This window comes from Schistocerca serialis, chromosome 1, assembly GCF_023864345.2.
Source record: "Schistocerca serialis cubense isolate TAMUIC-IGC-003099 chromosome 1, iqSchSeri2.2, whole genome shotgun sequence".
Lineage (NCBI taxonomy): Eukaryota > Metazoa > Arthropoda > Insecta > Orthoptera > Acrididae > Schistocerca > Schistocerca serialis.
Genome location: NC_064638.1, coordinates 307251265 through 307274248, shown reverse-complemented (window position 1 = coordinate 307274248; position 22984 = coordinate 307251265). Strand labels below are relative to the sequence as shown.

The 22984-nt window shown below is 41.5% G+C and overlaps 1 protein-coding gene across 1 annotated transcript in view; it reads right to left on the bottom strand.

The window, feature by feature from the left end:
- LOC126469208 (regulator of G-protein signaling 11) overlaps positions 1 to 22984 on the bottom strand; it is a 183045-nt gene that overhangs the window by 143749 nt on the left and 16312 nt on the right. Inside the window, exon 2 of the mRNA XM_050096618.1 lies at positions 17637 to 17687. Within this exon, the coding sequence (XP_049952575.1) occupies positions 17637 to 17687 (51 nt within the window). The remainder of the gene's footprint in view (positions 1 to 17636; positions 17688 to 22984) is intronic.

The following is a 22984-nucleotide window of genomic DNA, read 5'->3' as shown; positions in this document are numbered from 1 at the left end:
CTACTAACAAAAATATTGTACTGTTACCGATGACACAAATCACTTTCTCAATTCATGTTCGCCGGCACCGTGGATTGGAGTGTCGCATCAGAGGCTAGACAGTGTTTTGGGTTTGTTATGGCGGGGCAGGAGAGAGACAGAGTTAACAAGCTTCTGAATCCCCGCAACTCATGTTCGACGCATCGATGCACTGCTGCTGCCAGTAGAATCCAGTGTTGCCAGATAGAGATAGGTTTCAAAAATGGTTCAAATGGCTCTGAGCACTATGCGACTTAACTTCTGAGGTCATCAGTCGCCTAGAACTAAGAACCAATTAAACCTAACTAACATAAGGACATCACACACACCCATGCCCGAGGCAGGATTCGAACCTGCAACCGTAGCGGTCGCTCGGTACCAGACTGTAGCGCCTAGAACCGCACGGCCACTTCGGCCGGCAGATAAGTTTCCCGTGGCATCGACTTTTATGGCAATTTTTAAGACTGGCGGTAAATTTAAATAAAAAACTGGACATTTCCAGTTTAAGACGCATTAGAACTTTTGAGTCAACAAAAAGAGCGTCTTATAGTCCGTAAAGTACGGCATCTTAAGGACACGTTACACGAGGAGAAAGTTTTTGAAAACGAATACTGAGCATTTCATATATAGACAATTTGCGTAGAGAGCTTACAAGGCGAACCACATTCGGATCGAATACACACGTCGATTCACCCACTGTCGGTCTCACTCGCCGACCGGCCTGATTAAGGATTTTATACTCTTTTCAACACCTGCTTAGGCAAATGCCTAGATTGTTCTCCATCTCCACCGTGGAGATAAGGCACACAGAACACAGTTTACAGCTTTCACCGTCGAATGATCCTCCTCTGAGTTACTCACATTTGTGGTGGCAGCACAGGATTTAACATTTATAAAGTTGAGTATCCATCAAGTCGTAAAGCTGTGCAATTTGTGGTAATCCCTACTGTTGTGGAGGCTTTCGTCGTGGTGCCGAGTTAGGCATCACAATCCGCCTGGAGCCAATACAGTCGCTTTCTATTGGCTGACGGAAGCCGACCATTCCAAGATAGTGAAGACTTTTCAGGCCCCTGATTGACCAAAAGCTTTCAGAAACCCACGCCATTGTCATTGCTGGTCAGAATCGGGTGCGGGCCGTGGTTGAGCATGCTGGAGTTCGATCGCGTATGCGACGCCACTATCAAGAAGTAATGCATTATTACGGTTGCACGGTGAGCGGTCGCGAACGTGATGGATGTAGTCAAGTGCCGTCGCATATGTTTCATGTATTCAAACTGATGACTGCATTACAAGGGTGCATTTCATAATGTCCTGCAGACCGTTGTCGAGAACGGCCGAAGCCAGTTCGGTCGCGAGTGTAATTTTTTGTTAATTCGTAGTATGAGCGGTGATGTGCATAATTTCGTTCAATGCTCGGATTATTTGTGATAAAGTGTTATTAAGCGTTATTTGTTTTAGTAATTATATATTATATAGAACAGTCTTGATCGCATAAAAACACTTTCATTCTTAATGGTGACCGGTTTCGATCAGGTGTGAGTCAGCATCGGACCATACTCCACAGATGATGTGTAGAGAAGATGGCACGGAGCAGGAACTGTGAATATCACACACTGATGTCGACATCAGTGGGTGGTATAAAGATGGTATCTGTTCTTTCGGACATGTCCAAATGAACAGATACCATCTTCATATAGAAAAGGCTTACAATGATCTTCTTCAGTGCGGGTGCACTCACATTGCTCGATCTCTTACGGGAATCAATAGACTGACTGCCACGAGTAATGAGTGTAGTGGGCAAGGGCACTACAAATGCAGTGTGTGGACAGTAAGTTGGGAATGGAGCGTGCCAGAGATAAGTCCCTGCAGTCGCACTATTTCTCTGTCGTTGATGGCTCACTCGGATAGGGTATCTGCCATATAAGCAGGAGATTCTGGGTTACAGTCCCAGTGGGGGCACACATTTTCAACTGTCCCCGCTGATATTTATCAACGCCTGCAAGCAGCTAACGGTCTGGATTTCATTGTAATTTCATCAATGGGTGGTATCCGCAGTTCCTGCTCCGTGCCATCTTCTCCACGCGTCAGAGGAGTATGGTCGAAACCGGTCACCACTTATGAATTAAAGTGTTTATTATGCGATCAAGACTATCCTATGAAATACTTTATTACTAGTTACTTACGATTACTGTTGTTCTCAATATATTTACAGAAATGATTGGATTTGTGTGTTAGCGATTTTCACAAATAACAGATTGTGTACTCATTTGGTGGTAACGATGCTGTGGCAAGGACTATAGCACGGAATAAAACAAGGCTTCCCCTTAAATTATGCTGAGGTGCTCTTAACTGAGAAGTAGATTCTCATTTTCCTATAATCATAACAGTTACAGAAATAATTCATAAACGGTACCACGACTGAGCATATTCCATTATCGTGTTTTCCCTTTCATTTATGTTTGTCTTATCTCTTTTCAAAACGTTATCCTTTCCATTCAACTGATCTTTCAAGTACTTTGTTGTCTCTCACAGACCTACAATGTCATCGTTAACTCTTAAACATTTTGTTTCTTCAGTATCAACATTAATTATTTTCCGAAATCTAGCCTTGGTTTCCTTTGGTGATTTGTCAATATAAAAGATTGTGAACACTCCATGCTGAACTACTGCGTCCCTCTCATGTATCGGGTGATCAAAAAGCAGTATAAATTTGAAAACTGAATAAATCACGGAATAATGTAGATAGAGAGGTACAAATTGACACACATCCTTGGAATGACATGGGGTTTTATTAGAACCAAAAAAATACAAACGTTCAAAAAATGTCCGACAGATGACACTTCATCTGATCAGAATAGCAATAATTACCATAACAAAGTAAGACAAAGCAAAGATCATGTGCTTTACAGGAAATGCTCAATATGTCCACCATCATTCGTCAACAATAGCTGTAGTCGAGGAATAATGTTGTGAACAGCACTGTAAAGCATGTCCAGCAGGTGTTTATCAGTCAGGCTAGGGATGAAGCGATTCTGTAACATATCGGCGTACCTCTCACCCGTCACGGTAGCAGTTTTGCTGTCCAGCTCCATCTGTCGGACATTTTGTGAACTTTTTTTTGTTCTAATAAAACCCCATTTCATTCCAAGCACGTGTGTCAATTTTCACCTCTCTATCTAAATTATTCCGTGGTTTATTAAGTCTTGAAATTTATACTGACTTTTTGATCACCCTGTACTTTCATTCTTGTAGCTGCAGTCCGGTTTCTCTACAAGTTGTACATAACATTTCGTTCCCTTTATTTTATTTCTGCTTCTTTGAGAAGTTTAGAGTGAACTCAAGTCAACATTGCCAAAAGCTCTCTTTGCATCTACTAATGCTTTTGGTAACTTATTATAAATGATTGAAGCGATTTCAAAAAATTCACCATACCTGCATTAGCTGTCATATTGAAACAAAACTCAACACTCATAGAAAAACTCAAAAAGTTTTGTAGTGCTGCAGCCGCAGTTCAGATTTCCGCTACGAGAACGCATCTGTGAGCAGTTAGGCAAGATGGCGACAGGCGCCGAGAAAGCGTATGTTGTGCTTGAAACGTTTTCATATTAGACTGCCGCAACAGTGCAGCCCCACTTGAGAACGAAGCTCAAGATCCACCAACTGCCAACTCTATTGGGCGATACTCATAGTGTGCACAGTTAAAAATTTCAGGAAACGCATGCAAGGGGAAATTAGTATGGGGAACATAGGAGCACTTTTAATACGTAAAAAATAGTTTTGATGTACGTATGCAAAGCTGTCTGACAATTCGTCAAATAATTTAGCTACAGAAAATCTGTGAAATTTCTTAAAACGTATGATAACCTTGTAGTTTTGCTTTTCTTTGACTAACGTGTGAGACAAGTCGTAGGCAATGGGCGTATTGTCTCGTATATTTCTAAATTTCTCAGCTTTTATCTGTCTTTCCGTTATTCTGAGAATAATATTCCTATTATTTTGCAACCATTACTTGTTAAATTGATGTTTCGGTAATATTTACACCTGGCAGCATTTCCTTCCGGCCCATAGAACTAAAATGAAAATAATTTCCAAAGCGTGACCATTATCAGCGACCCCACCATAGGCGGTACAAAAATTTAAGAAAAAGATGGGCAGAGTTAAACATCTACATCTGTACTCCGCATGCCAAAATATGGCGTATGGCGGAGGGCACTTCGTGTATTACAATCACTCTCCTCTTACTTGTTACAGTAGTGAATGGTGTGTGGGAGGAACAATTGCTAGCAAGCCGCCTTGTGAAGTCAAATCTGTCTGATTTTACCTCCGTGGTCTTATCGTGAGATACACGACGGAGGAAGAAATACACGCCTTTTCTTATCGTTGTAGCGACGTAAATATTTTATTACTACACTCCTGGAAATGGAAAAAAGAACACATTGACACCGGTGTGTCAGACCCACCATATTTGCTCCGGACACTGCGAGAGGGCTGTACAAGCAATGATCACACGCACGGCACAGCGGACACACCAGGAACCGCGGTGTTGGCCGTCGAATGGCGCTAGCTGCGCAGCATTTGTGCACCGCCGCCGTCGGTGTCAGCCAGTTTGCCGTGGCATACGGAGCTCCATCGCAGTCTTTAACACTGGTAGCATGCCGCGACAGCGTGGACGTGAACCGTATGTGCAGTTGACGGACTTTGAGCGAGGGCGTATAGTGGGCATGCGGGAGGCCGGGTGGACGTACCGCCGAATTGCTCAACACGTGGGGCGTGAGGTCTCCACAGTACATCGATGTTGTCGCCAGTGGTCGGCGGAAGGTGCACGTGCCCGTCGACCTGGGACCGGACCGCAGCGACGCACGGATGCACGCCAAGTCCGTAGGATCCTACGCAGTGCCGTAGGGGACCGCACCGCCACTTCCCAGCAAATTAGGGACACTGTTGCTCCTGGGGTATCGGCGAGGACCATTCGCAACCGTCTCCATGAAGCTGGGCTACGGTCCCGCACACCGTTAGGCCGTCTTCCGCTCACGCCCCAACATCGTGCAGCCCGCCCCCAGTGGTGTCGCGACAGGCGTGAATGGAGGGACGAATGGAGACGTGTCGTCTTCAGCGATGAGAGTCGCTTCTGCCTTGGTGCCAATGATGGTCGTATGCGTGTTTGGCGCCGTGCAGGTGAGCGCCACAATCAGGACTGCATACGACCGAGGCACACAGGGCCAACACCCGGCATCATGGTGTGGGGAGCGATCTCCTACACTGGCCGTACACCACTGGTGATCGTCGAGGGGACACTGAATAGTGCACGGTACATCCAAACCGTCATCGAACCCATCGTTCTACCATTCCTAGACCGGCAAGGGAAATTGCTGTTCCAACAGGACAATGCACGTCCGTATGTATCCCGTGCCACCCAACGTGCTCTAGAAGGTGTAAGTCAACTACCCTGGCCAGCAAGATCTCCGGATCTGTCCCCCATTGAGCATGTTTGGGACTGGATGAAGCGTCGTCTCACGCGGTCTGCACGTCCAGCACGAACGCTGGTCCAACTGAGGCGCCAGGTGGAAATGGCATGGCAAGCCGTTCCACAGGACTACATCCAGCATCTCTACGATCGTCTCCATGGGAGAATAGCAGCCTGCATTGCTGCGAAAGGTAGATATACACTGTACTAGTGCCGACATTGTGCATGCTCTGTTGCCTGTGTCTATGTGCCTGTGGTTCTGTCAGTGTGATCATGTGATGTATCTGACCCCAGGAATGTGTCAATAAAGTTTCCCCTTCCTGGGACAATGAATTCACGGTGTTCTTATTTCAATTTCCAGGAGTGTATATTAGTTGGCTCCCGTAGGAACGCACGCTCTCGGAATTTTAACAGTGAATCACATTGCGATATACAACGCCTCTGTCATGGCGTCTGCACTTGACTTTCGAGAGCATCTCTGTGACGCTTTCTTGTTAATTATGAGCACTAGTGCAAGGGAAGGAGTAAGAGTGACTGTTAGAGCAAAAATAGACAGAAGAATTGAAGCACATGACCAGGTACATAAATGGCTCAAATGGCTCTAAGCACTATGGGACTTAACATCTGAGGTCATCAGTCCCCTAGACTTAGAACTACTTAAACCTAACTAACATAAGGACATCACACACGTTTATGCCTGAGGCAGGATTCGAACCTGCAACCGTAGAAGCAGCGCAGTTCTGTACTGAAGCGCCTAGAACCGCTCGCCACAGTGGCCGGCCATAATTGCAGATGAATTGAGTTTCTTTAATGTCTTAGCAATTTTATCTGTCTTGAAAACGAAAATTTACGTTAGTTTGGAATAGCTTCTATTTGAAAATATGTGTAACTTGCAACTCGTTTCTGATAACAGTTTTGCTTCATTTTATGTCAGTTACTGATTATTGGTGTCTATGTAACATACAGAGCATTAAATAAGTGTTTACAAGATTTCATCGATTGCAACGCTTTTAAATTTCAGTAGAATATTGGTTCCTACGTACACGCCCATCTTGTATCCTGGAATATATTTTCACATTTAGAAAAACTTTAACTTCTCGGCATAATTTTTGTAATTTTAGAGAAAGGCCGCAGCACATAAAAAGCGAATGCCAACTTTCAAAAACGGAACAAGGAAATACACTGAAGGAAAAAAATAATCGCAATGCGAAGAAGGGGTAGTGGGATATGAACGAAAGCTGATATGCGTCCTTCTACATCTGAAAGAGGAAGCCGATTCAAATTTCACGCCATTAATGTAAGAGTGGCGATAGCAGTGCCAGTAGAAGGATGCAAATCAGGTTTGCTTAAAATTCACGTTATAACACAAGTGAGTGTTAGTTACGTTTGAGATTGGAAGTGGTGAGTTGGTCAAGAATGCCTTACAGGCGACAAAGACGCCATTGTAAACACCTTACTGAGCCTGAACATGGTAGTATCTTAGGGCTACAATAAGATGCATGTTCCTTCTGCGATGTTGTAGAAATACGTGGCAGAAATGACTATAGACGACTGCTGGCAGCGGTGGTCACAAGAACACCGAGTTCCGAACGGTCACATGGCCCACCGAGAGGGAAGACTATAAATGTGTTTGGCTGTCTCTGACGCAACGTAGTGCATCTGCAGCAGAAATTTGAAGGCAGCTGGCACCACAGTGACACAACGAACTGTTGCAAATCGGTTACTTGAAGGGCAGCTCCGAGCCAGACGCCCTGCAGTGAGCATTCCACTGACCCCAAACCACCGCCATTTGCGACTTCAGTGGTGTCAAGCGAGAACTCATTGGAGGGCGGCCACAGTGGAGGTCTGTTGCGGTTTCTGATGAATGGTGATTTCTCCTCGGTGCCAATTATGGCTGTGGTTTGGTTAAGAGGAGGCCAGTTCAGGACCTACAACTAACCTGTGTTTTGGACACACTGAAACATAAACCTGGAGTTATGGTCTGGGGTGCGACTAGTATGAGGAGGAGCACTTTCGTGGTTATCCTACGCATCGTGACTGGAAATTTGTACGCCAGTCTGGTGATTCGACCTGTTGTGCTGCCATTCAAGAATAGCTTTCCAGATGGTGTTTTCCAACAGGATACCGCTTGCTCACATACCGCTGTTGTAAGCCGACATGTCGCTTTGGCCTCCGCGATCACCAGGTCTGTCTCCATCGAGCACATACGGTTTATCATCGGCCAACTCCAGCGTCATCCACAAACAGTATTAACCGTCCCTGAATGGACCGACCAAGTGCTACAGGAATGGAACTCCATCTCACAAATCGACATGCGGCACCTGGACAACACACTGCATGTATGTTTGCATGTTTAGTCTCAATATTCTGGTGGCTACACTGGTTATTAATGTACGAGCATTTATCTCGCGCTTATATTAAACTATGATCTTGCAATGTTAATCACTCAAATATGTTACCTGGGCAAAGGCATTCCTGAAATTACTATACACAAATTATATTTGGATGTTGCGATTTTTTCCGTCAGTGTGTATTAAACTTCTATTACAGGGCTAGAGGCGAAAATCTGAAAAGTTTACCACAGTACAACACTCTCCCCTATTTACTTACTTGTTCATTTATTCATCGCTTAGTAGAAGCCTGATGCAATCTTAGTCGATCTACTATGTGAGCTAATTTATCTACTGAAGCATGCTGAAAATAATTGCAATTCAGATGCGAATCAGTATAGTCACCGAGTAGGTATAGATGTTAGCTGTCATTTGCAGCTGGTTACCAGCCCGCTTTAAATCGATGTAGACAGCACACAGTTTTCACAATCCTGCAGCTCTTAGAAGTTTCTTTCACAAAAACCGAAACTAAAGAACTATGAAAGAGATGAAGGGTAATGTAAGAGTCGAAGAAAGCACGCGTTTATGATGGGACAACAAAGTACAGGATAGCGCACGAAATAACAGCCCCCAGTACGGACTACTCGCTTATTACGAGTACGTACAAATTATTGCCCTCCACGAACAGATACAACAAATAGGTAAACATGTAATAAATAGACAACGAAGAAATAACAAATAAAATGATGCAAAGGTCTACATTTACTGAATTGATCTTGTTTTTTCATTACATTATATCAGGTGCTGAATATGACATCCTTGTGTTTCAGTGCGCTTTTGCGTGCGCCCTAACATGTTAAAGTACACTTTGCGCAACTCTACCGCATCCGTTCCCAAAATTTCATTACGAATGCTTTCCTTCAACTCCTCTAACGTTATTGGGTTATTTGTGCATACTTTCCTCTTTGGACTGTCTCACTAGTCACAGGTGGTTAGCTCTGGCTAATGCTGCGGCCACGATCCTTTGATGACAACCTTCTTCTGTGAATATTCCGTGAACTCGTCACTCACGTGAACTGTGACAGGTGGTCCCATACAGTTACAAAAAGCATACATATGATCATGCGGGGTCAACTGTGTGTAAAATTCGTCAAAGATTCGTGTATACACATCAGTGTTACTATTGTTTCAAAAAATAAGAGAGCCACAGTCAGATTTGCTGACACGACACGACACTCTCTGATTCTTCCACCGTGAAGAGGTTCATCATTAATCGAATAGGGACTGTAATTAGTTTTCACATGTCCTGTCAGATGGAGGAAGGCTTCATCACTGATGAAATACGGCGGTGGATCCAACATTCCACTATCAATCGTTTGACACACATATTATCTTGAGGGCTTCGTCCCTATACAGTATGTTGACATGACCTATGTAAAACGTTCACTTGCGACAATTTACGTATCGACTTCTTTGGACTCTGGATCGTTCGTGCTCGAATGGTGTACTAGCGGACGGGGCTCGATTCTTTCTTGCGTTTGCGACTGACCCTGTCGTACTTCACTTTGTCATCAAATCCTACATATCTCTTTTTGCTGGTATTGACACGCTAGGAAACTTATTTGCAAAAATGCCCCTCGTTTCCTTAAATAACTGATAGACACTTACGCCTCCACTATTGCGATTCCTTTTTGAAGAGGAAATATCTCGTACAAATCTTAACCAAGACGCAACGGGTGTGGTACCGATAATACAATACGTTGTAGCAACAGCTTCGAAACAACGGATGACAGCTGACCGGCGACAATGAGCGTGTAGTACTCGGGGCCGGATTTCGTACGCCGTTGGATTGGATTGTTTGGGGGAAGAGACCAAACAGCGAGGTCATCGGTCTCATCGGATTAAGGAAGGAAGTCGGCCGTGCCCTTTCAAAGGAACCATCCCAGCATTTTCCTGGAGCGATTTAGGGAAATCACGGAAAACCTAAATCAGGATGGCCGGACGCGGGATTGAACCGTCGTCCTCCCGAGTGCGAGTCCAGTGTGCTCGTGCGCCGTACTTAGAATTTTTAAGCAAAACAGCGTCACATAAATTGGTATTGAAATGACAATTAAAGACATGGGATGGATGAGGAAGGAAACAGATCGTGACCTTTTATAGGAAAAATCTCAGTTTTACATCCAAATCACGTTAGCTGTAGCTTCTCTAAAAAGACATGTAGCATGCATATAGGGAACAACATCCAGAGACATGGTTCATAGCAAAGAACACATCCTGAGCCATTTTTCAGGTACGTGTGCACAATTCTGAAACATTAAACTTAAAACCCTTCTAAGAGAGAAAGAGGCTGTTTCTCAGCAACGTCACAGTTTCTTCCCAAATTCAGAAGCGTTTATTTTAGTATATACATACTCTGTGGAAAACATATTTCTATTTCGTTAATATTCGTTCTGTTGCCTGTGGTAACTCAGCACACTGGAGAAGCTGGCAGAGAAAAACTTGTGTAACATGGTGGCCACCGTGATGGCGCTTGTTAGTACTGTAGTCATTCATAGGTAATCTTTTAATGTAACATCTTGTATTAATAATGTAAGAGTTCGGGCTACAAAATTTGAGGTGGATTTAACGTTATACACTCAATCTCCAATGGTAAGAATCTATAGAAGTCAAATAAATGAAAATTTTAATACTGAGATAAGTGTAGAAATTTTTCCATTCGAAATAAACTGTTTATACCTTACATTACGCTCATGTTATGTTTCCCGGCTTGGAAGAATCCATTCTGTTGGAGCATAAAAATTATCGTTTCACCGATTTTCTAATATTTTCTAACCTTCTATATGCGTCTGTATTGCTTGTTTTAGTTTCTTTCGAAGATTAGGTGCTCCCACTGAATAAACCCTTTTTTATGATTGAAGAAGCTAACTGGGATTTAATTGTATTTCTGCAGCTTAGTATTCTATTAACATTAAGTAATTTTGTACATCATGGCGGCAATTGTGGAAAGCATTTAGTCTAACATGGAAATGGAGGCTGTCGTGGGTTGAGCGGACAATTACTTTTGGCAGAGACTGAGAGCATTCATCCGACTTGTATTAAAAAGGATACTTCAGGGGTTCACCCCAATTGCTTTAGAAACAGAATTACCTGAGCGAGGTGGCGCATTGGTTAGGACACTAAGACTCTCATTCTGGAGGACGACGGTTCAAACCCGCGTCCGGCCATCCTGATGTAGGTTTCCCGTGATTTCCCTAAATCGCTTCAGACAAATGCTGGTGCGGTTCCTTTGAAAGGGCACGGCCGACTTCCTTCCCCATTGTTCCGTAATCCGATGGCATCGATGACTTCGCTGTTTGGTCCGCTCCCCCAAATCAGCCAACCAATCAACCAACAGAATTACCTGTGCCTTAAGACTCAGAAAGTTTCCCGTGCTGCTTCACAAGAATTAATTACGAAGAAATACCTGAGCAGCAATTAAAATGAGTCTTGTTAATGCCTATAAAGTAAATGTAAAACTACGAGTATTTCGCATTTCAGTATGAATTTTAACAGGACTGTTGGCACAGTAAATACTTGCTACTGATTTAGTTAAATGTCTCATTATGAGATAACGTAAAAGTTATGAGGTGCAAATGACTGCTTCGTTCAGAAAAGAGTATGAAGAGTTTCCTAAACTCGAGGTCGATAAAAAAAAAAAATTCTGAACCCGCATTCAGCTGACACCACAAATCCAACTTTCGGATTTCATCAGTAGCATGACGAATTAATGAAACTGGCTGTGGTCTGTTCCAGGAGTCTGGTCCCAGAGTTCACTTGTGATAAGTAAATTCTAATACGTATCCATACCAGGATGTTTATTATTTAAACACAATTCACAGAGTTCACTATAGCGACAGGCAATGATTGGCCATATTTTTGCGCTGCTGCCAACTTACTTTTGGGTAGATAGGTAGGTAGGTAGTTAGTGTTTAACGTCCCGTCGACAACGAGGTCATTAGAGACGGAGCGCAAGCTCGGGTTAGGGAAGGATTGGGAAGGAAATCGGCCGTGCCCTTTCAAAGGAACCATCCCGGCATTTGCCTGAAACGATTTAGGGAAATCACGGAAAACCTAAATCAGGATGGTTGGAGACGGGATTGAACCGTCGTCCTCCCGTTACTTTTGGAAAGTATTAAAAAAAAAAAAAAAATAGAAGTGCTGTCGTCTCATCGACCTACCTCAACAGCAGCTCTCGCTGAAATGCCTTGTGTGATTTCTCCGAAATCTATGTACAGACATGCTTCTCCCCAGCATTTTAAGGGATGTGAAATTTAAAAATCGATGTCTATATGTGTACTTCATAATAGAAATAAGCATCCAGATCGCTAGGACAGCTTTATATTACTTTTAACCCAAAAAGGGTTTATTCTGTATATTAAGTTAATAGTACCATATACAAACGTGGCGCAACAGCAGTACCTACGACCAAGGCCAAACAACCGTACCGTGACGTCAAAGGCAAGCAGAAAACGCCAGAAAAATTGTGTGGCTTGTAAAACTAGTGAGTTATAAGTTAATACTTCAATGAGGTTAGATAACAGGGAAAACACAAGTAGTTGTTTGCATGAAATTGGACAAAAACAATTAAAAAAGCATAGCTGTGGTTAATTTGGTGCACAGCATACACGACATCTGTTAACGAAGCTACTCCCGTCTTCGAAAATTTTTTTTTATTTTCGTGGATATGAACTGTTAGGAACACCTGGAGTAATTTAAAATGTACAACAAAGGAGGTGGCTTACAAAACACTCGTTCGACCTATACTTGAGTATTGCTCATCAGTGTGGGATCCGTACCAGGTCGGGTTGACGGAAGAGATAGAGAAGATCCAAAGAAGAGCGGCGCGTTTCGTTACCGGGTTATTTGGTAACCGTGATAGCGTTACGGAGATGTTTAGCAAACTCAAGTGGCAGACTCTGCAAGAGAGGCGCTCTGCATCGCGGTGTAACTTGCTCGCCAGGTTTCGAGAGGGTGCGTTTCTGGATGAGGTATCGAATATATTGCTTCCCCCTACTTACACCTCCCGAGGAGATCACGAATGTAAAATTAGAGAGATTAGAGCGCGCACGGAGGCTTTCAGACAGTCGTTCTTCCCGCGAACCATACGCGACTGGAACAGGAAAGGGAGGTAATGACAGTGGCACGTAAAGTGCCCTCCGCCACACACCGTTGGGTGGCTTGCGGAGTATCAATGTAGATGTAGATGTAGTTGTTTGATAAAACACCCACATTTTCCAAACAACATCTTTATACAAAAAACACTGAGGCATGCACATCACAGTCGGTTGTATTCACTCAATTTTCTGTACTATAACAACGTCAGGAACAAATTCAAAGGTTATAACTTTGTTTAATGAAACTCCTTTTGAATAGATCTACACTTTCAACTGATTACCACTCACAACACACACTAAGTAATTGACCTCCACAGACAGATCTATATACATAAAAATAATACAATCTTATTTCACTGTTATCACCCTATTCCTGTGTAAATACATTAAATTCATTTTATCTTTCACTTTCTGTAGGTTGTTACATGATTTTTTTAAATATTCATAATGGCTGGCTACACTAATCTTGGTGCTCTCTTGCAGTGCTGCTGTCTACAGCATGCTCCTTTTGTCTTCTGTTCTCTTTCAGAATGGTCCTGCAGCTGTAGATGCATGTGTGTTAGAAAAGTAATGAGACTGATTTTTATCTTTTTTATTTTTTCAAACGACGATATTGTCCCCTTTGAAATAGCTTCCGTCGGTAGCGGTACACCAGCGAAGTCGTTGTTTTTAGCCTTGGCAGCAGAAGTGATGGGTTCAGTTGGCGTGGTCTTTAACAGGTCGGTCACATTTTTTTGAATGTTCTACAAAGCCCCAAAAATATATCGTTTTAAGACATTTTTCAATTTCAGGAGAAGAAAGAAGTCACAAGGACTCAGATCGGGTAATTAGGGGAGCTGTGGACCAACAGGAGCGCCGTGTGACATTGGCCGCTGCAATGTTGCAGCATAGACTTGTCTGCGGTGCCCGGTCTCACAGGATTCAATCTTTTCCTGAGGCTGTCAACGATATTTCTGTAAAACACTCGATTGACAGGCTGTCCTGGAGGAGGAATCTCACAGGAGCACGAATACGTTCGACTTTTTCGTCGAAATTGAATGTCTCCTCAAGCGAGATTCATCTTCAATGTGTTCTTGGCCTTCCAAAAATGATATGTGCCAGCGATAAACATTGCAATTGGTAACGAATGTTCCCAAAGGCCTGTTTCAACATTTAAAAGGTCACACTCACTGATTCCCCAAGTTTAACACAAAACTTGATGCTATAACGTTGCTCTTAATTCCTCTGTTCCATTTTCGCATTGCACGACAAAAGCACAACTTCACTGATGGCGGTCTCAAAAACCACGTGATGCCTGTACAGAGCTGAAACTCGGTCTGAGCATCTGGAAGAGACGAACTCACCGGTCTACACAAGTAGAACAATACAACGTTGACAAACCGCTCGCAGTGTTGTCACTCTCATTACTTTCCTCAGACACCTCGTAGGTAAGCTGGACAGATCGGAAAAATTCACGGCACGGCATCTGAACCAATCTGTGGTTCTGTAAAATGGAACAGTTGTGGCTTTTCCGTCTATGGCAGATACTCCCAACATAATGTGCTAGCTTTGAAATGCCTCTGACAAACCTGAAAATTGACAGTGAAGTACGATAACAATATACTCAAACAAAGTGATACGGCAACCAATATACCATTATCTAAAACATGTATTAGTAAAATATTCAAAACAAGGACTCAGCTCTGGTTAAGTATGGGGGCTGTGGACCAACAGGAGTGCCGTGTGACATGGGCCATTGTGATGATGCAGCATCCACTTGTCTGCAGTGTCTGGTTTCACGCGATTCAACCTTTCTCTGAGCCTTTCGAGGATATTTCTGTACCTGTAACTGTGAAATGCTGTCTTGGAATTGAATGGCGCCGTTTCTGTTTCATTATACCGTCCTTAGGAAACTTGATCAAACGAACCTTCTTTTCTTTTGTGTAGTTTCCATCAGCTTTCGATTACGTAACACTTCTTAAGCATAATAAAGACAAAACTGAATAAACGTATATTATATTGCGTTAAACACACACAAGCACCACGTAGTAGCACACAATATGATTTCTGTGTACTTAAGTGACAACTCGTAAGAATAACACAGCGCAACGAGTCTTTTTTATGTCCTATACGTTGTTGATACAACACATGACAGCTGTTGACTGTCATCGCTTGTCGGTGACATCAAGACTTCGAGTTGTCGCAGGTCTCCCACAGTGTAACCGTCACGACCACAGTGTAACATAGGAGTATGTGTCAGGCTATGGTACCGAAACTCCTATTCATTTTTGCTAAACAAAGTTTTTACAATAATGAGAGTATGCAGTGCCATAAAAGTGACAATAACTACAAAATTATATGACGTTTGTCTTTATTTAGTTTCTAACGACCCTGGAAGGTATGAAGTTGTTTTACAGCACTCCCATTTAGGTGTTACAACCAAATTTAACTCAGTTATTCCTTCTACAACCCGTAATGCCATATTAGCGAACTTAATTTTTGTGGTATTTAAAGGGCTGTGAAATGATGTGAAAAATGTCTCATTCTAAACGAATTTGGGGGCATGATTCCTTGAAAGTGAGACAACCTATTTCCATCTTCAATCTAATCTTCTCCATCACTTACGACATCACTTACGACATTAGTCTGTAATATTGCCGAAGTTATGGAGACTCTAACATTATATTGAAAGTTAGTTCAAAAGATGCGTTTGCCCTACGGTTGTACGTATAAAACATCTGTAGCCCTTTACCACAAGTTAAATGAACGTTACCTTTGAAAACCGTCATTTAATTTAATTTCAATACTGCATCACAGCTTCTTTCGTTAATATGTGATACAGTTTTGGAATTGGCCAAGTGAGTAGGCCCGTCATGAAACCTGTTATGCTATCACGTTCCTTAGATGATGATAGCAAAATGAAGGGTGATGAATTTAACTCGTTTCAACATTCGAAGTACAACTTCAGGAAATTGTATGGTAACTATGTAATCAGCATGAAGTTATCAATGTTGTACTGTTGTTATAAACATGTCTTATGTATAAGAAATAGAATTTATGTTCTACAAATATAGTTGAAGGTCAAAGACTCCGTTACTAGGTGTCGCGATCGAATTGCTTCACTAATTGATAATCGATTATGAAATAATGTCTTGAGCTGAGCTCAACAAAACCCCAGTTTGATAGTTTGGGTAGGGTACATGCATGACGTAATAAATGGTAAGATTAAAGGTAGTACTGCTAGCATCGATAGGGAAAGAAACATAAATGAATCTGTAAGAGAGGACCTGGGAGCCGACGACTTCGCTTTTTTTTTTCTAAGCTATTAGAGCCACGCGTCATTCAGTGTTAGTCCACTGAGAGTTTTGTATCCTTACACAACATAAATTCCATTTTATAAGTATTAAAAATTCGTTGACAACGTATCATCTGCACTTTAATGTAACCATAGCACTTACCTTTGATGCAAATACAGTTTACATGCATAAAAACAAAATAATATATACAATCATTATTATTTTGTAGTCGACAGAACGTTCTTCAGCATGATCAAAAGCAAGAATTTCCTATTATTACCGATAAATGCGAAGATTGTTTATGAATAAAAGAAACCTGTTTTATGTAATGTCAACGAGCTATTGAAGTGATGTTTGATTTATTGTTTCTCATTTTTAAAAATTATTTTCTATTTTGAGGAAATTGCTTTTCATAGCACTATATGATAAATCTGTATTTTCTTAAACTTTTGCTACAATATCCCTCTGTTTCACGTTACATACAAACAATTTTCGAATAAAACCTGAATTAAACACTGACAATTTCAATTTTGCTATAAATATCATTTAGTTTTAAGTAATAGACAGTAGGGTAATCCGTGTAGAACAAAAATTTTCCATAGGTTACGCTACCCTTTATATATCTTCGCTCAGTTTCTAGACAGTCTACCGCCTCCAGTTTCTAAAGAAATTGCATACGTGAACGAAGCTGTCGATATGAGGTAAAGTCCGATAGGTAACGCCCATACGACCTTAACTGACCAAGGCTACTAGGAAAACTACCGTCGCCCACGCTTATTTATGATAGTCTATTTAAGCTTACGGCAGTTTTACAACTCTAATCACATGTAACAGTCAAATTCATGATGATTAGAGATATGCAGTTATTTAGCTGGTAATCTCCCGTCAACAAGTGGTGGATGAAGTCTAGATGAGGTTGGAAGCTGATGGTTGTGAGTTGACAGATTCAGGGAATGGGAGTAGGGAAAGAAACCTACTAAGAATTATTGTATATTTAACACACTTCATTATGAACAGACGTGAACCCTCGTTTATGAATGGTTCAGTGAATTCTAATTTTGGACGCAAAATGTCATCAACATTTGCTCCATATTTAACATACTCGGTATTAATAATTATCATTCCAGGTATTCTGATTTATATGTCATACCCATGCCGTTCATCAACTACTAGAAATAGAAGAAGAAGGGCACAACGTAACTCCCACTCTGCTCTCCACACCAAAGTACACATTCTAATAAGAGTTCAAGATGTTACTGTACTGTTTACTTATACATAATGAGACTTTAACATCTCGTTGTTACTTCCATCTAAAACAGAAATGTCTGCATAGTGTAAGTTCTACGGCTAAACTAAGTTTTACATTTAATTAATAAGCCAGTCCGAGAACACTCACCAGATTCTTCTATGTTGAGGCGCTCCATTAGCCATTCAATGAGATCGTAACCTAAAAAAAAGAAAACACCTTTAGTGGGAGGTCGAATAAGTTATTTTCAGCAGATAAATATTTGGAGCGATCAATTGACACAGATAAACAATGGACTCATAATTAATTGGTGCCTGCAGTAACAAGCAGTTACACAACAATATTACATCGTTAGAAGTTCTTCTTTGCCATTAGGTACCCTCACAAGAAGTAAAATCTTTGTGTGTATCTATCAATGCAGTGTAAATATTCAATAGCGTATCTGATAAGTACGTAAGTTATAAGAGCAAGCTTCATTATTGCAACAATATTAAACCAGTGACAAAACTTGAGCTGTACTGTGATTACATACACATTATTAATTCAACTCTGTTTGGAATACACTGCTTACTAGCCACTAAATTCGTTGTATTTATGTTTCTCTCCGTATCGTATAATCGATACAGCAGCGCAGTCGATGCCATAATTACCAAATGGGAACAATATTGTGACCGAAACAGTTGTGAATAAAAGAAAAATCCTGAAATACTGAAAAAAATAAACACTCCAAAGAAAATAAATGAATAAATAACTTAAAAATCAGATCTCTCTATAATAATAATAGTATAAAAACTATTATAATTATTATATGTAACTTGTACGCAAACGCTGTACTTGTACGATACTATTTAACAAACATTTAATTATGATAATGTTGTCATATACTGAAATCTTAATTTTTGCCAAATTCTCTTGTGTTTGTAAAGAATATATTTTATCCCAGCAGTTGGTGTACCTACCAAACATTAACCTTTGAAGCGACGAAAATAAATTAGTAACAAATGCACTAACTTAATTTCAAAGTAATTAATAGCTTAGGTAAAACATTTCTACTAAAATTTACGCGAACTCACTAGTGCAACTGGGTAGAAATAATTACTGTATATGAAAGTTCATTCAGAGCTGAATTTCCATTCCCTATTCAATCACCCATAAATGTAAATCTTCATTGGTAATTTGTGAATATCAAAAGAACAAAAAGATACAAATTCAGTTTTGATTATTGTAATTTTATAAAAGGAGCTTGTTGGAAGCCATGCTAGGTTCAGTCTACGGTGAGTTTTGAACAGAGCAATATCTATTTCCGCCAATACCGTAGTATGTACCGCAGTCGATTTAGTATAGATTACAACCGGAAAGTGTAAATCGTTTTACCTTAGTTTTGCGTCCGATAGATTATTCAACAATTTAGTGACTATTTTAAACGATTAACAGAACGTGTAATTTTTCTCATTAACTGCATGAAACTACAGTAATGATTATAAGCAACTGTGACAATGAGACTACGTATTTAATAATGTTGTTTTCAAACGTTATAAGTGCTATGCATATTTCATTCGTTCTGATACGATTATCGGCTTGAAAAGACAATGTAATGAGTGATTTATACAGTGACTGTGTTAATGATTTTCTGCCACACTGTGACTGATTACGTTATGATTAGGTTACTGCCCTCGACTAATATTATAGGACATCAACTGAGTGAGGTATGTGGTTACTTGTTTATCAGCGCATAATTGAAGTAGATGAGACTCGAAATGGCCATAAACAGTAGCTTATACGGCATCCAAGAGCAATTAAAGTGTGTGAATTGCAATTTGGGTGTATACTACATTATTTGCTGTAGATTTTTCCCACCACTAACATTCCAACCAGTTTCGACGGAGGCGCTGCTATTGAGGCTGACTGCACAGGGAGAACAGGTAACTTCATCGGGACCAATTCCCTCCACATACTCTCCCTCCATTCGTTTTTTCTTCGTTAAGAAACGATGATAACAAAATATTAATTGCTGGTATTATAGTACCATCGAAACGTAGCGTAGTTAGATGTAAACAATTATTCCAATGGATCAAGTATCGTTAACTTTCGGGACGTTTAAGTCAGATAAAACCAAGTCGAAGCAATATATGATGTACATCTACTTCCATAAATTAAGGAAAAATCCAAAAGCTGCAGTGTGTGGTAAAAGATAAGGCGTGCACAATGCTACCACACGCAAGTCAGCGTCACTCCAACCGGCTTGAGTCACGTGTACACTGCAGACAACCGAATGAGAGTAGCACACAAAGAGAAAAAGCAGTTGGAAATATTGTCTTGGCCGTATGGTGTCGACGGATCATTTACCGAAAAAACCACTATTGAAAATTTGGAAGCAAATAAAATCCAAGTGTGGTCGAGTTGTTAAATTTTCATCTTTTTCTTATTCGAAAATTATTCATTATATCTTATTATACCTTATTATCTTTAGTGATAGTTTCAGTATCCAGAAGTTCAGCTAAGGACTAGTAAGGCATAAAGACACTCCGTGGCCAATATTTGCTGCCACTCTCTCTGAGGGAACATCGTACTGCTTGAGCAACGTTCAATCTGCAGGATAGTCACTCTGTAATAAATTTTTACACTTTAATTCTCAGTTGTGAATCGTTAAATTTTCAGGATTTCCCTTCATGAGTGATAGATGCTGTATTTCCGGCTGTCCTGCGTGGCTGCGGGTCCATGCTTTTTTACGATAGTTTGTTCTATATTGCTACGAGCGATGATTTCAGATCTATATCTTATGTGATCATCAATTGTAACATTTGACGTAAATGACTAGTTCAGTCTCCAAAATGTTGTCCAGAATAATAGAATCGCCAACGGACTGGACATGTAGATATAAAATATGTGCTCAAAAGTATCCGGATTTCATATTAGGTGCATTGTGTTGCCATCTGCTGCCAAGTGCTCCATATCAGCGACTTCAGTAGTCATTAGTCACACTGAGAGAGTAGAATGGGGTGCTCCGAGGAACTCACGGACTTCGAACGTGGTCAGGTGATAGGGTGTTACTTGTGTCCTACGTCTGTACGCGAGATTTCCACACTCCTAAATATCTCTAGGTCCACTGCTTCCGATGAGACAGTGAATTGGAAACGTGAAGGGAACCGTACAGCACAAAAGCGTATAGGTCGACCTCGTCTGTTGATTGACAGAGACTGCTGCATTTTAAGAGGGTCGTAATGTCCAATAGGCAGACATCTACCCAGACCATCACACAGGAATTCCAAACTGCATCAGGATTCACTGCAGCTACTATGAAGCTAGGCGGGAGGTGAGAGAACTTTGATTTCATGATCGAGCAGCTGCTCATAAACCACACATCACGCCGGTAAATTCCAAACAACGCGTCGCTTGGTGTAAGGAGCGTAAACCGTGGAGAAACGGTACACAATGTGGCGATCCGATGGCAGGGTGTGGGTAGGGCGAATGCCCGGTGAACGTCATCTGCCAGCGTGTGTAGTGCCAACAATAAAATTCGAGGGCGGTAGTGTTATGGTGTGGACGTGTTTTTCATGGAGGCGGCTTGTACTCCTTGTTGTCTTGCGTGGTACTATCATAGTACAAGCCTACATTGATGTTTTTAGCATCTTCTTGCTCGCACTGTTGAACAAATCGGGGATGGCGATTGCATTTTTCAACACGATCGAGCACCTGTTCATAATGCACGGCCTGTGGCAGACTGGTTACACGACAATAAAATCCCCAAGAAATCTTCCAGCACCTGATTGAACGTATGCTTGCGAGAGCGGAAGCTGTCATCAAGGCTAACAGTGGGCCAACACCACACTGAATCCCAGCATTGCCAATAGAGGGCACCACGAACTTTTAAGTCACTTTCAACCAGGCGTCCCGATACTTTTGATCACATAGTGTATATCTTCCACTTTCCATTTCAGTACCAAACATATACTTCTAGTGAAACAATCAGAAGTTTGTAGAAGCGTTACTGACCAAAATTTCTGTTCTGGGAGTTATTGACTCAAATACTAAACTATAATTTTTTTTTTTGCAGATGGCTGTTTTATGTTACGCACGTAAATTATTGTTAGTATATCTTTTGTTAAGGGCAGGGAGGGGGGAGAAGTGGGGAGGGGGGGATGAGTCTTTCGGCTTCTGACTGATTAGATGCAGCCAACTACGAATTACTGCCTTGCGACAGCCTCTTATTATAACGGATTATAAAACTATATCTTTCCTATGAACAGGAAAATTTTAAGTTTTTATAATAAAAAATTTGTGATTTTGAATTGAAAGGAATCGAAGGCATATTAATTGCTTGAAAATATTATTTCAGAGTGTCTATATTATTACGCTGATAGTGAAACATTGAGGCTATACAGCTGTGAACGTATTGTACAATACTTTATAGAATCTTACATACACTGATGGAAAAAAAAATCGCAGCACCAAGAAGGAGATGTGCAATCTAAACGAAAGTTGGTAGGTCTACGAGTGTTTCCACATCTGAAAGATGATGTCTATTCAAATCTCGCGCCAGTCGCATAAGAGTGGCGCTAGTAGCCCCACAACGATGAATGCAAATCAAGTTTGCTTTAAATAAACGCTGTGACGATCGTGATTGTTAGTTACCTTTGAGACTGGACGTGGTGAATCTATGCTAGTGAAGAATGCCCTTAAGCCGACAAACACGCCATTATCTGCACCTTACTGATTTTGTACGACGTCATGTAACAGGGTTAGGAGAAGCTGGCTTTTCCTTCTGGAATACTGCAGAAAGACTTGGCAGGACAGTAGCCACTTTAAATGTCAGCTGGCAGTGGTGGTCACGAGAATTTACGGTCGCAAGAAGACCAGGTTCCGGTCGGTCACGTGGCACTACGGAGAGGGAAGACACTCGTGTTCGGCGTGTGGCTGGGTCGCATCGTGCTGCATCTGCAGCAGCATTTTGAGCAATACTTGGCTTGACAATGACACAGTGAACTGTTACCTCTGCGAAGTCGTTATGGCAACCTTAAAAGAACAAAGAGTGTGTGTGAAATTCCTTCTTAAAAAACTGCAACGGAGACACACCAAATGCTTCAGGAAGCTTTCCAGGAGGACGCTATGAGCCGCACACGGGTTTTCGAGTGGTCTGGGTGCTTTAAACGTGGTGAGATGTTTGTTGAAGACCAAGCTCGTTCTGGACGCCCTTCAACATCGCGAAATGAGGAGAACATTGAAAAGGTCTGCCAAAAGATCAACAAGGATCGTCGCTAAACGATCGACCAAATTTCAGCAGAGACAGGAATCAGTTGGAGCTCGTGCCAGCGGATTTTGAGTGAGGATTTGCACATGAGACGTGTTGCTGCTAAATTCGTTCCGCGCCTTCTCACACAGGAGCAAAAAACCATCCGCATGAATGTGTGTCAGGACTTGAAAACAGAGATTGCACGCGATCCAAACTTCTTGAACAAAGTTATTACAGGGGAAGAGAGTTGGTGTTACGGGTATGACCC